We start from the raw sequence: 12,360 nt of genomic DNA on the forward strand, positions 1-12,360 counted from the left end.
CACAGCTGGGGCCAGGGTGAGGAAAGCAGAGCGGGCTGCTCCCGGCCCACCGCTAATTCCCCAAGCCACTCTGGGACTGCGGGGCCCCCAAAAGTGCCCTCCCACAGCTCCTGCCCCCCAGACCCTCGGGGGAGCCCCTGACTGCCCCAAGACCCTCTGCCCCTATCAAACCCCTCAGCCCCGGCCTGGCCCAGCACCCTTAACACACTGCTCAGAGCAGCATGTCAGAGCTTTACCGTGTTGTATGTGAACCTGCATTCTATTGGGTCGCGTTATATCCGGGTAGAGGTGTACTCTTTGCCCAAGCTGGTACAATCAAAATGACCTAGGCCTTGTCCGTCTTATCTTTCTGACCACCAGAAGCAGCAATGGAACCAGTGGGAAGGCATACAGTTGATCCTTGCCCCAATACAATCGGAATGCATCTGTTACTGCGTCTTGAGCAGAACTATGGACATTTTCTGCATTTTAGAGTTTTGTAGTTGCACTCATCGCTGTAAGATTTGAGCACCGGTGGATAGAGAACCAATCAGCTGCATTTATAAAAAAAATTTGCAAACTAGGGTTTTACTTTTCCACGTAATAAGTCACTTACAAAAAGTAAACAATTTCAATTTTATTATTACATTTATCTTATTGCACCCACCAATGAGAACATTGCCTTAGAATCATAGAATATCAGGGTTGGAAGGGACCTCAGGTGGTCATCTAGTCCAACCCCCTGCTCAAAGCAGGACCAATCCCCAACTAAATCATCCCAGTCAGGGCTTTGTCAAGCCTGACCTTAAAAACCTCTAAGGAAGGAGATTCCACCACCTCCCTAGGTCCAGTGCTTCACTACCCTCCTAGCGAAAAAGTTTTTCCTAATATCCAACCAAAACCTCCACCACTGCAACCATTACTCCTTCTTCTGTCATCTGCTACCACTGAGAATAGTCTAGATCCATCTTTTCTGGAACCCCCTTTCAGGTAGCTGAAAGAAGCTATCAAATCCCCACCCCACATTCTTCTCTTCTGCAGACTAAATAATCCCAGTTCCCTCAGCCTCTCCTCATAAATCACGTGCTCCAGCCCTCAATCATTTTTGTTGCCCTCCACTGGACTCTTTCCAATTTTTCCACATCCTTCTTGTAGTGTGGGACCCAAAACTAGACACAGTACTCCAGATGAGGCCTCACCAATGCCAAATAGAGGGGAATGATCACATCCCTCAATCTGCTGAAAATGCTCCTACTTATACAGCCCCAAATTAGCCATTAGCCTTCTTGGCAACAAGGGCACAATTCCCAGCTTCCTGTCCACTGTAACCCCTAGGTTCTTTTCTGCAGAACTGCTGCCTAGCCATTCAGTACTCAGTCTGTAGCAGTCCATGGGATTCTCCCGTCCTAAGTGCAGGACTCTGCACTTGTTTTTGTTGAACCTCATCAAGTTTCTTTTGGCTCAATCCTCTAATCTGTATAGGTCCCTCTGTATCCTATCCCTACCCTCCAGCATATCTACCACTCCTCCCAGTCTAGTGTCATCTGCAAACTTGCTGAGGGTGCAATCCACACCATCCTCCAGATCATTAATGACGATACTGAACAAAACTGGACCCCGGACCGACCCTTGGGGCACTCCGCTTGATATCGGCTGCCATCTAGACATGTAGCCATTGATCACTACCCATTGAGCCCGATGATCTAGCCAGCTTTCTATCCACCTTATAATCCATTCATCTAGCCCATACTACTTTAACTTGCTGGCAAGAATACTGTGGGAGACTGTATCAAAAGCTTTGCTAAACTCAAGAACAACAACATGTCCACTGTTTTCCCCTCATCCACAAAGCTAGTTATCTCATCATAGAAGGCAATTAGGTTAGTCAGGCATGACTTGCCCTTGGTGAATCCATGCTGACTGTTCCTGATCACTTTCCTCTCCTCTAAGTGCTTCAAAATTGATTCCTTGAGGACCTGCTCCATGATTTTTCCAGGGACTGAGGTGAGGCCTTGATTATACTTGATTAAAAGCTTCTTTTCATTAGCCACTTATATATCCAGCATCAACTGCACTGAACATAGACTATGGAGTTTAAATCAGGCTAAGCACTTTAAAATACCCACCTTTCCTCCAGTGAAAGTTTCATATCCTCTTAACGCTATACATTCTGTGCAAATTAGACTAGCATTTACCACGACATATTACTTGTATTGCTGCTAATGTTTTTCCTACAAGCAATTGGCACATGAAACTGGACATGATGGGAAATGAAATCTTTGTTAGGACTATTTCCCACAAAGCACTATAAAAGAATCTCAGTTGCCTCATCAGTATTACCTGCTAAGTGTGATGATTAATGATACATTATAAAAAGTGTGCGTACACACAATTTTATGGGTGTTGTGCATTATAGATGATGTGCGATGTGAAAGGCAAGGGTCCTGTGGGAAAAAAATAGTGTGTGATCCTGTAATTAAAACTATTATAATAATGCATTCCCACAAGGGAGCTGAATTAAAGGTGCATAGGCAATGTTAATTCTGGCTTTTCTTAACTTTTGGGTGCTTGACTTTGCAACCATAATGTTTTTTTAATAGTTTTTATAAGCTATTTATAAATAGCTTATAAAGTATGACATACATACAGAAAACACACACACTTCAGAGACATATTGGGTTCTACTGAGTAAACTGCTCTTAAAGAAAAGCCTTGATAGAAACAATAGTTTTAGGGGAACTCTGACCCATAAGGAAGTTATTTCCTTAAATTTAATTTAGATTTTCTTTTTAATTGTACTCTTCTTAAAAGTTACAGCCAACATATGTGTTAAACATATATTACAGGAGTAATAAAGTTAAGTGTATTCACCCTACTCTTGACGGAAATCTTCTACAAGCCAGTAAATCTAAACAACATTTTGGATTATTCATATACAATACCAACAGGCAGAACATTAAAGGGAAGAAAGAATGAGTAATGTGTGGGCTGGTCTACATGACTGCTTAAGTCAACATAATTTTCGTCACTCAGGGGTGTAAAAAAGACACTCCCCCGAGGGACTAAGTTAAATTGACTTAAGCGCTGACCACACTGGCACTATGTTGACAGGAGACATTCTCCCACCGACGTAGCTTCCACCTCTTGCAGAGGTGGAGTAATTATGCCAACGAAAGAGCGCTCTCCCATCAGCATAATGCATCTTCACCAGATGCAGTACAGTGGCACAGCTGTGCCAATATAGTGCTCTAGTGTAGACTTGCCCTGTGTTTTGTCTCCACCATTCCCATCTCCAGTTACACACCAAGTTCTGAGGTATGAAATACTTAATAGAAAAGTTACCTTCTACAAAATAGAGATGAATTTCAGGGCCAAAACCAAGTTACTGTTGTGGGCATGCACAATCTAGGATTTATGAAGAAGCAAAATATCTCAGGGTCATATACTTTTCAACAGATGGGTCAATGTTCTTATTTCTTGTGGATGGCTTATAAAAATGTATCTCATTACCACGTACATTATTTGTTTTAGACAGCTCTAGCTAGGTTCTTATATATTGTTCATCACCACGGTTTCAAAGTGCCTTGTGGTACAAGCATTACTTAAAACCTAGCATGAATTATAAATCAGCAGTAATGCTTTCATTCTACAACGGTAGTCCATTTCAAGGGGACCTGAATCTGGAGTAAAGATTTTATACAGCATTCAAATTGGGGAAAAAAAGTAGTAGTTCTCTCACAAGTTCTTGCAAAGAAGCCAAGCTCTACCTATCTGAGATGCCTCTGACAGACTATGTAGAATAGATACTGAGAATACTATTGATAGATATTGAGAATACTCTGCTGGCTCCTCAGGCTTAGCTCCCCCCGACTGGAGTTCAGATACAACCTTGGGCAAGACAGATTAGGATACAAGGAAAATAGACATATGGCTGCCATCCCATCTTCCAACCCTCATGTGACATTAGAATCCAAACTTTGCGTAGCTCACAGTTAACAAGTTAACTTGGACTTAACAGAGCTCTGAATGAAAAACTTTTAAAGTCTCTATATAGTTAGGGACACATTCTAAACATAGGTCACGAATACATACTTTAACAGCATCTTTGGCATCAACAACAGCAAGATCTCGAAGTGCCCACGCTGTCTGTCTTTTGTAGAAATCTCCCTTATCAGATTTCTTCACCTTGACCACATTTACTTGCACTGGACGTTCTGTTGTCACTGTTAAGTACAGAATTACTTTCAGCAATGATATTTTAACCAGTATCAAGGTCAACTTCTCATCTACATTTGAATCTATGATTCTGAACAGATTTTCCCCTTCAGATAGTGAGCTTAAAGTTTCTATGTGTTGTAAAGGGATCCCTCCAGACACAGGCTTCATTTTTGATCTCAGACTCATATGTATCACTGCATAACTTCTAAAATCAGCTACAGTGCTATGTAGGCATTTGTTCCTCATTTGTTTTTTTATAGTAGCCCTAAAAAGAAGTGATGAGTTTAAAGAGCAAAGCTGCATCTATAATGTAAAACAGAACCAAGGACTGACACAATCTAATTAAACTCCCCACAAAATATGGGCTTGACATAATATATTATTGTTATTATTCATTTGTATGATCATAGCACCTACGAGCCCCAGTTATGGACCAGGACCTCATTGCACTATGTGCTCTACAAACAGACCAAAGAGATAGTCCCTGCCCTAAAGAACTTACAACATAGGTACAGTAAGTCCTCACTTAAAGTCGCCCCGGTTAACGTTGTTTCGTTGCTGATCAATTAGGAAACGTGTATTTAAAGTTGTGCAATGCTCCCTTATAACATTGTTTGGCAGCTGCCTGATTTGTCCACTGCTTGCAGGAAGAGCAGCCTGTTGCAGCTAGCTGGTGGGGATTTGGAACCAGGGTGGACCGGCAGCCGCCCTATCAGCTCCCCTCTCCCCTAAGGTCCCTGTGAGGCAGCTGCCCAGCAGGCTACCAATTGTCAGCAGTTCAGCTGTCCCTCCCCCCACTGCCATGTGCTGCTCCTGCCCTCCACCTTGGAGCTGCTCCTGGGAGCCTCCTGCTTACTCTGCGGGGGGGGGGGGGGGGTAATGTCAGGGTGTTCTCCCCCCACCCCCTTACTCCTTCTCCATATAGAGCAGGGTGGGGACAGGACGGGGCTCAGGACACAGAGAGCTTGCTGGCCGCAGCTGCTGTCTCAACTTCCTGATTTTTTTTAAAGGCAATGTACTTAGAGTGGGGTCACTATACTTAAAAGGGGCAATGCACATCTCTCTCTCTCCCACACACAGGGTGTGTGTCTCTGTCTGCCATGCTGTCTCCCCTCCCTCCATTCGTGCTGCCTTGTAGAGTGGGAGGCCGCATTAACAACATGTTAACCCTTGAGGGCTCAGCCGAATACTAGTTCATCATTTAGCGGTAAGGCATTCCCTGAGAAATATCCCACCCTCTGACTTCACCACCTCAATCAAGCTTCACAATCATCATTGCTGTGTACAGTACTAAATTGTTTGTTTAAAACTTATACTGTGTGTATATATATTTTTTGGTCTGGTGAAAAATATTTCCCTGGAACCTAACACCCCCACCCCTTTTACATTAATTCTTATGGGGAATATGGATTCGTTTAACATCGTTTCGCTTACTGTCTCATTTTTCAGGAACATAACTACAACGTTAAGCGAGGAGTTACTGTAGTCCAGGGGTCGGCAACCTTTCAGAAGCGGTGTGCCGAGTCTTCATTTATTCACTCTAATTTAAGGTTTTTAGAAGATCTCTTTCTATATGTCTATAATATATAACTAAAATGCAGAGCCCCCCCAGACCGGTGGCCAGGACCCAGGCAGTGTGAGTGCCACTGAAAATCTGCTTGCATGCCAGCTTTGGCACACGTGTCATAGGTTGCCTACCCCTGCTGTAGCCCAATCAGTATCCACAGTTACATTATCGCAGGATTGGGGTGGAACACAGAGTTAATAAATAAATAAATTACTGGAGAATCAGGTTTGAATATAAAATTGCCCTCTCTGGTTAGGGTTATTATGGGGCGGGAGGAGGGGTAAAATGGGGGGGTTGGGTTTTTGTTTGCAAGGGTTCTGAGTTATGCCAAATTGACACTAATTTGCCAAAAGTATCTACTGCTTGGAAGGCCTGCAACTAAACTCAGAAACAAAGGACCAAAAGTACAAAGCACAAAAAGAGAGCACTCACATTTCCCTGGAGCTCCCTGCCCCAGCTTCTAATCAGTACACCCCAGCCTCTCTCCCTTCCCTTTGAAAGTAACCAACATTATTTTAGGTGCTGAGCCTAAACAGCTATGCTGCACTTAAATAACTCACAGTCAGTAATGCTGTTCTTACCTGCCTCTAAACCACAGTGGGGAATTAAACCCTAAACCCTGACGTCACCGGCTGGCTTGACAAGCCCTCCTTTTAAGAACATACCTGGAGCACGGTCCAGCACGGCTTTAAAAGTAAAGCTTTTTTTGTTATGAAAACATGACTAATTTATTTTCACTCTATACCATAACTGATTCCATCCATTTATAATAAATGGAAGTACATGTTCTCTATATAGGAAAGGAACAGGCTGAGACATGAAAAGCAGTTGCCACTTAAAGAAATTAAGTATAGTAAAATGAAGAGTTATATTTAAAGTAAAAAATACTCAAAGACAATGAAAAGAAATACTTTGTTGTGTCTCTCAATCAACATACATACCTGTGGCACACAAAAAGCAATTTCTCTTCTTTTTGCCTGCTTTGCACACATTCACAATGCTCAATAAACGTTCATCATTTGGAGTGAAAATATCCCTCTGTAAGGCATGCTTGATTGCAGTCATTTTCTCTCAGCTGAAAAACAAGTTTAAAAAAGTCATGCTGAGTACAATACAATGTTCAAGCACATTTATGAACTGGTTAAATACCGAAAAGAACAGTTACCGATATTTTCTTGATAGTAACTGTGGTTCAAGAGGTTGTCAACTACGTGGATCCCCTCTATATCTGTGAGCGCCTCATGCATATATCAGAATCTTTGAACAGTGCTGCCCATTGAGCCATGTCTGTACTATGCATGTCCTTGTTCCCCCACCTACCAAGGGCATAAAGGCAGAGCTGCCTCAACTGTCCCCCAGTTCCCTCACTAATTCAGAATCCCAGGTAAAGGGGGTGCCAAAAAAGTGGGAATGGAGAACGACTTATGAATGAAAAGATCCCAAAGAACTGTAGCCATTACAAAAGGTCAGTAACCATTCTCTCTTCTTCGAGTATTTATCGTGAAAGTAATAAACAGTGCCCCAATTTGAACGGTGGGATTGAAGATTCCTAACTACTACTAAACAGTGATTGTAAATATACCCCTACCATATATGGCATCTGATTTTACAGCCAGGTCAAGGGCATAGGATTTAACAAAAGGGGATTACTTCACAGAGCAATCTTGCTGATCTCAGATATGGGGAATATTTCTAAAGCATGCAGAGAAAGCAGCCTGTGCTCTTTGATTGCTGGTACACCTCTTCCTACAAACACATGATTGAAATACACTGGGTAATCCATTTAGGTATTCTCTTGGAAAAAATGGCCTGCCCCTTTGAAATGCTACTTATGGCAGCAAAAAAATCTGTCTAAAGGGCTTTGTTCTATCAAAACGTAACAAGGCCCTTGAAACTTCCAAAGTGTGGAGAGGTTCCCCCCCCCCGGTGGAGAAGAATGAGATTTTAGAAAGAAAAAGAGCTTAATAGATTATTCCTAAAATTGTGTCAGATTTGGGATGAGGTCTCCACACCACCTTATCTCTATGGAATATTGTATGAGGGTTAGTGATGACAGCTTGTTAGTTTGCTGAGCCTTCTAGCTGATGTAATAGCAACAAAGTGGTGCAAAATCTTGAGTCCTGCTAGACTCTTCACTAGACCTAGATGCCCAGTAACAAAATAATCCACCTTCATCAAACTCAGAAATCGGAGCCTTTCCTTATGGACAAGGATTTGACCACAAGAATCCACAAGTTTATCACTTCCAGAATGATTACTCCTGGGGGAATTCTGCATCACTGCGTGTGTGCAGAATTCATGTCCCCTGTAGATTTCTTTACTTCCCTGCAGAAAAATGACTTCTGATGGGGAAGCAAAGGGAAGCCTTGAGAGTGGTCATGTTCCCCTCCCCAGCAGCACAGGCAGGTCAGTTTGGGCACCTGGAGAAGCCAGTTGAGACACAAATCACCACCGGGGAGGGGGGCTGGGCAGTCTTGTGTGTGACAGAGAAAGAACTGTCCCTCTCATGCACACTCGTCATGGAGGGGCAGGGCTTTGGGTTGTTTTTGAGGAAGTAGGCATGGGGCAGTCTCTGTCCCCTCAGGCAGGGCAGAATGTAGGGCTTGGCTACACTGGAGAGTTGCAGCGCTGGTGGTAGCTTTACAGCGCTGCAACTCACTCACCGTCCACACTTGCAAGGCACATACAGCGCTGTATCTCCCTGTCTGCAGCGCTGGATGACTCCACATCGGCCTGAGGAATAGAGCAGGGAGGGGGGATGAGGAAACGGAGAGTGAGGGTACTGGGTTGGGGGGAGACACCCCGGAGTCCCTGGAGGCATGCAGCCAGGAGCTCTTCTCAAGCCAAGAGGAAGGTAGCCAGTCGCAACAGCCGGTACTTGGTGGAGGACAAATAGAGGAGTGGGTTTCCGGTAAGCGGCTTTTTATTTTCAGGATGGAAATTTTTCAGGAGAGAAGGGAGGGTTAGGGCTGCATGAATGCATGCCTAGTGGAATAGCGCACTGATGTGGTCTATCACGTCGCGGTAATCGGCCTCGGTAATCTCTTCAAAAGTTTCAGCCAGAGCGTGGGCAATGTGCTTGCGCAAGTTTATTGGGAGAGCCACCGTGGTCCTTGTCCCAGTCAGGCTAACGCGTCCACGCCACTGTGCCGCGAGGGGTCGGGGGATCATTGCTGCACACAGGCAAGCTGTACAGGGGCCAGGGCAGAATCCGCATTGCTGTAGAAGACCCTCCCGCTCTTCCCAGGTGACCCGCAGCAGCGAGATATCTTCCAGGATCAACTCCTGTGGAAAATGTTGGGAGAGTGTTCAGTGTAGGTGCCCCCTGCAGCTGTTTGCTTTTCCCAATGCACAGAAACCCCAGTACAGCCCTGAAGCAATCAGTCCCCCTTCCCAGGTGACTGGCAGCAGCGAGATATCAGTCCCCCTTACTCACCATTTTGGGGCTCCTGTGGGTTCTGTGCACTCTCTTTGGTATGGGAAAATTATGCTATTGTGAAGAATGTTACTCCTTCACTGTGTGGGAATAATTGTCCGAGATATAAACAATGCTGCCTCTGTTAAGTGTATTCTTTTTTGCCTTTCCACAAGCAACCCTGAATTCTCGGCTGCCCGTGTTATCAACAGCTCAAAGGCTCCAAAAACTCCGGAAGAAGCCGCGAAAAAGCAAAGAAGACCTGCTGCAAGCAGTTATGGATCACTCTGCCAGAGAGAATAAAAAAGTGCAGGACTGGAGGGAAAGGGAAAGCAGGATCCGCCAGAAAAACTCAGCGGCTAGGAAGTAAAGCACAAATCAGCTGATAAGCATCCTGGTGCGCCAAGCAGACTCTATCGAGGCGCTCGTAGCCATGCAGGCAGAGCACTACCGCACCGCCCCTCCCCCCTCCCAAAGCTCTTTCCCTTGTGCCCCAATGTCAGCTCAAAACCCCCTTCCCCAGCATCCAGGTTCTTACCACCACCAGCTGCCTCCAACACCTGTACGTTCACCAACCAGCCCTGAGAACTACGATCCTCACCCTCTGCATTCAACCCCCATCACCATGCAGTATAGGCATCCTGAAGTGCAGCAGTCATTGCACAGCACTCCAGACAGGACATATTCAAACCTGTGACTGCACATTTCCCCACCCCACCCCCCTGCCCTTTTAGGTTCCCAAAATGTTGGGTGTCTGTCAGTAAAGTTATTTTCTTTTCAATAAATGAATTCTTGGCTTTGAAAACAGTCTTTATTATTGCAGAAAGTCAAAGATACCTTAGCCCAGGAAAGAAACAGGCACTGCAAATCAGCTTAGGAAACACAGATTCTTACTAACATTGTAACCACTGCACTTCACTCCCGTACAAGGCACCAAACATTACTGTTGGTTTTCAGCCTCAAATTCCTCCCTCAAGGCATCCCTAATCCTTGCAGCCCTGTGCTGGGCCTCTCTAGTAGCCCTGCTCTCTGGCTGTGCAAATTCAGCCTCCAGGCATTGAACCTCAGAGGTCCATGCCTGACTGAATCTTTCACCCTTCCCTTCACAAATATTATGGAGGGTACAGCACGCGGATATAACCGCGGGGATGCTGCTTTCCCCCAAGTCTAGCTTCCCATACAGAGATCGCCAGCGCCCCTTTAAACGGCCAAAAGCACACTCCACAGTCATTCGGCACTGGCTCAGCCTGTAGTTGAACCGGTCCTTGCTCCTGTCAAGCTTCCCTGTATATGGGTTCATGAGCCACGGCATTAATGGGTAAGCGGGGTCTCCAAGGATCACAATGGGCATTTCAACATCCCCTACTGTGATCTTCTGGTCTGGGAAAAAAGTCCCTGCCTGCAGCTTCCTGAACAGGCCAGTGTTCCGAAAGATGCGTGCATCATGCACCTTTCTAGGCCAGCCTGTGTTAATGTCAATGAAATGCCCACAGTGATCCACAAGCGCCTGGAGAACCATAGAGAAATACCCCTTACGATTAACGTACTCGGATGCTAGGTGGGGTGATGCCAGAATAGGAATATGCATCCCATCTATCGCCCCTCCACAGTTAGGGAAACCCATTTGTGCAAAGCCATTCACAATGTCCTGCACATTCCCCAGAGTCACGGTTCTTCTTAGCAGGATGCGATTAATGGCCCTGCAAATTTGCATCAACACAATTCCAATGGTCGACTTTCCCACTCCAAACTGGTTCCCGACCGATCGGTAGCTGTCTGGAGTTGCCAGCTTCCAGATTGCAATAGCCACCCGCTTCTCCACCGGCAGGGCAGCTCTCAATCTCGTGTCCTTGTGCCGCAGGGTGGGGGTGAGCTCAGCACAAAGTCCCATGAAAGTGGCTTTTCTCATCCAAAAGTTCTGCAGCCACTGCTCATCATCCCAGACGTGTATGACAATGTGATCCCACCACTCAGTGCTTGTTTCCCGAGCCCAAAAGCGGCGTTCCACAGTGCTGAGCATTTCCGTGAATGCCAGAAGCATTTTAGTGTCATACGCGTCAGGCGACTCGCTATCATCGTCAGACTCCTCATCACTTTGTATCTTAAGGAATAGCTCAACTGCCAAATGTGATGTGCTGGCGAGACTCATCAGCATACTCCTCAGCAGTTCAGGTTCCATTTCCCACAGAAATCGCGCTGCACAGAAACCGTTGAGAGAGTCAAGATGGCGCCAAACGTGGACGGAAAAACAGGGTTTGCTGGGATGTGAAACGATGCATCACGGGGCATTGGGACAGGAAGCAGAATGACCCGCCCCCTTCCCACAACCCACGGCGCCAAAATGGGACGAGGTGCTCTGTGGGATAGCTGCCCATAATGCACCACTCCCAACAGCGCTGCAAATGTGGCCACACTGCAGCGCTGGTAGCTGTCAGTGTGGCCACACTCCAGCGCTTTCCCTACACTGCTGTACGAAGACAGCTGTAACTCCCAGCGCTGCACACCTGCAAGTGTAGCCAAACCCGTAGCAGCCTGCCTACTTAATGAATTGTTCTTAGTGAACTGTTCCCATGGTCTTTGTGAAACCCCCAGGAGTATAAAACAGGTGTAAAAGTTTCAAGGCTCCTTTACATTGCCAGAATGGGGTAAAGGAGTCGTATTGTAAAGGACAGTATGGCTTATAAATGATTATGGTACGTCAGTGATTAGAAGTAGTCTAAATTTTTTGGACTGAAAACATTTCCTATCAAAATATGCTCCATGAACTGTTTGCTACTGACTTTTCTGGGGATCGTCCATAGCCAATATAAATTGTGAGTTTGATTCCCCAGCCCTCACTTGCTTTTCAGTTGCCTATGACGTAACACTGAGCATATGGTTGCATATACGTGTTGACTAATAACTAGAAAAAGAGTCAAGCCTAGATACATTATTATTAGACAAAGGAGGTTTGGGGATTTCCTGCAGTGCTCTCCACTCCCATTCTCCATCCACTGTATTGTAATTTAAATAAATTACCAAAATAATTGAAACCAGCATGATTATATTGTGTTATTTTGACAAATAAAATATGCAGAATTTTTAATTTTTTGGAACAGAATGCCCCCAGGAGTAAATTATTAATGCCACTCTGTATCTGGGGCTAGAAGTGGAAGTAACAGACTCTCCAAATTGTGCAGAA

At 45.2% G+C, this 12,360-nt stretch overlaps 1 protein-coding gene across 4 annotated transcripts in view; it reads right to left on the reverse strand.

Moving 5' to 3' along the window:
- Positions 1 to 12,360, reverse strand: part of EXOC1 (exocyst complex component 1) — a 63,001-nt gene that overhangs the window by 48,736 nt on the left and 1,905 nt on the right. For all 4 annotated transcript variants that reach the window (XM_045017485.1, XM_045017484.1, XM_045017487.1 and 1 more), the window contains exons 2-3: positions 6,706 to 6,839; positions 4,072 to 4,202 (exon numbers count right to left, since the gene is read on the reverse strand). In XM_045017485.1, coding sequence (XP_044873420.1) covers positions 4,072 to 4,202; positions 6,706 to 6,829 — 255 coding nt within the window. In that variant the 5' untranslated portion in view covers positions 6,830 to 6,839. The remainder of the gene's footprint in view (positions 1 to 4,071; positions 4,203 to 6,705; positions 6,840 to 12,360) is intronic.

Source organism: Mauremys mutica, chromosome 5, assembly GCF_020497125.1.
Source record: "Mauremys mutica isolate MM-2020 ecotype Southern chromosome 5, ASM2049712v1, whole genome shotgun sequence".
Taxonomy (NCBI): Eukaryota; Metazoa; Chordata; order Testudines; family Geoemydidae; genus Mauremys; species Mauremys mutica.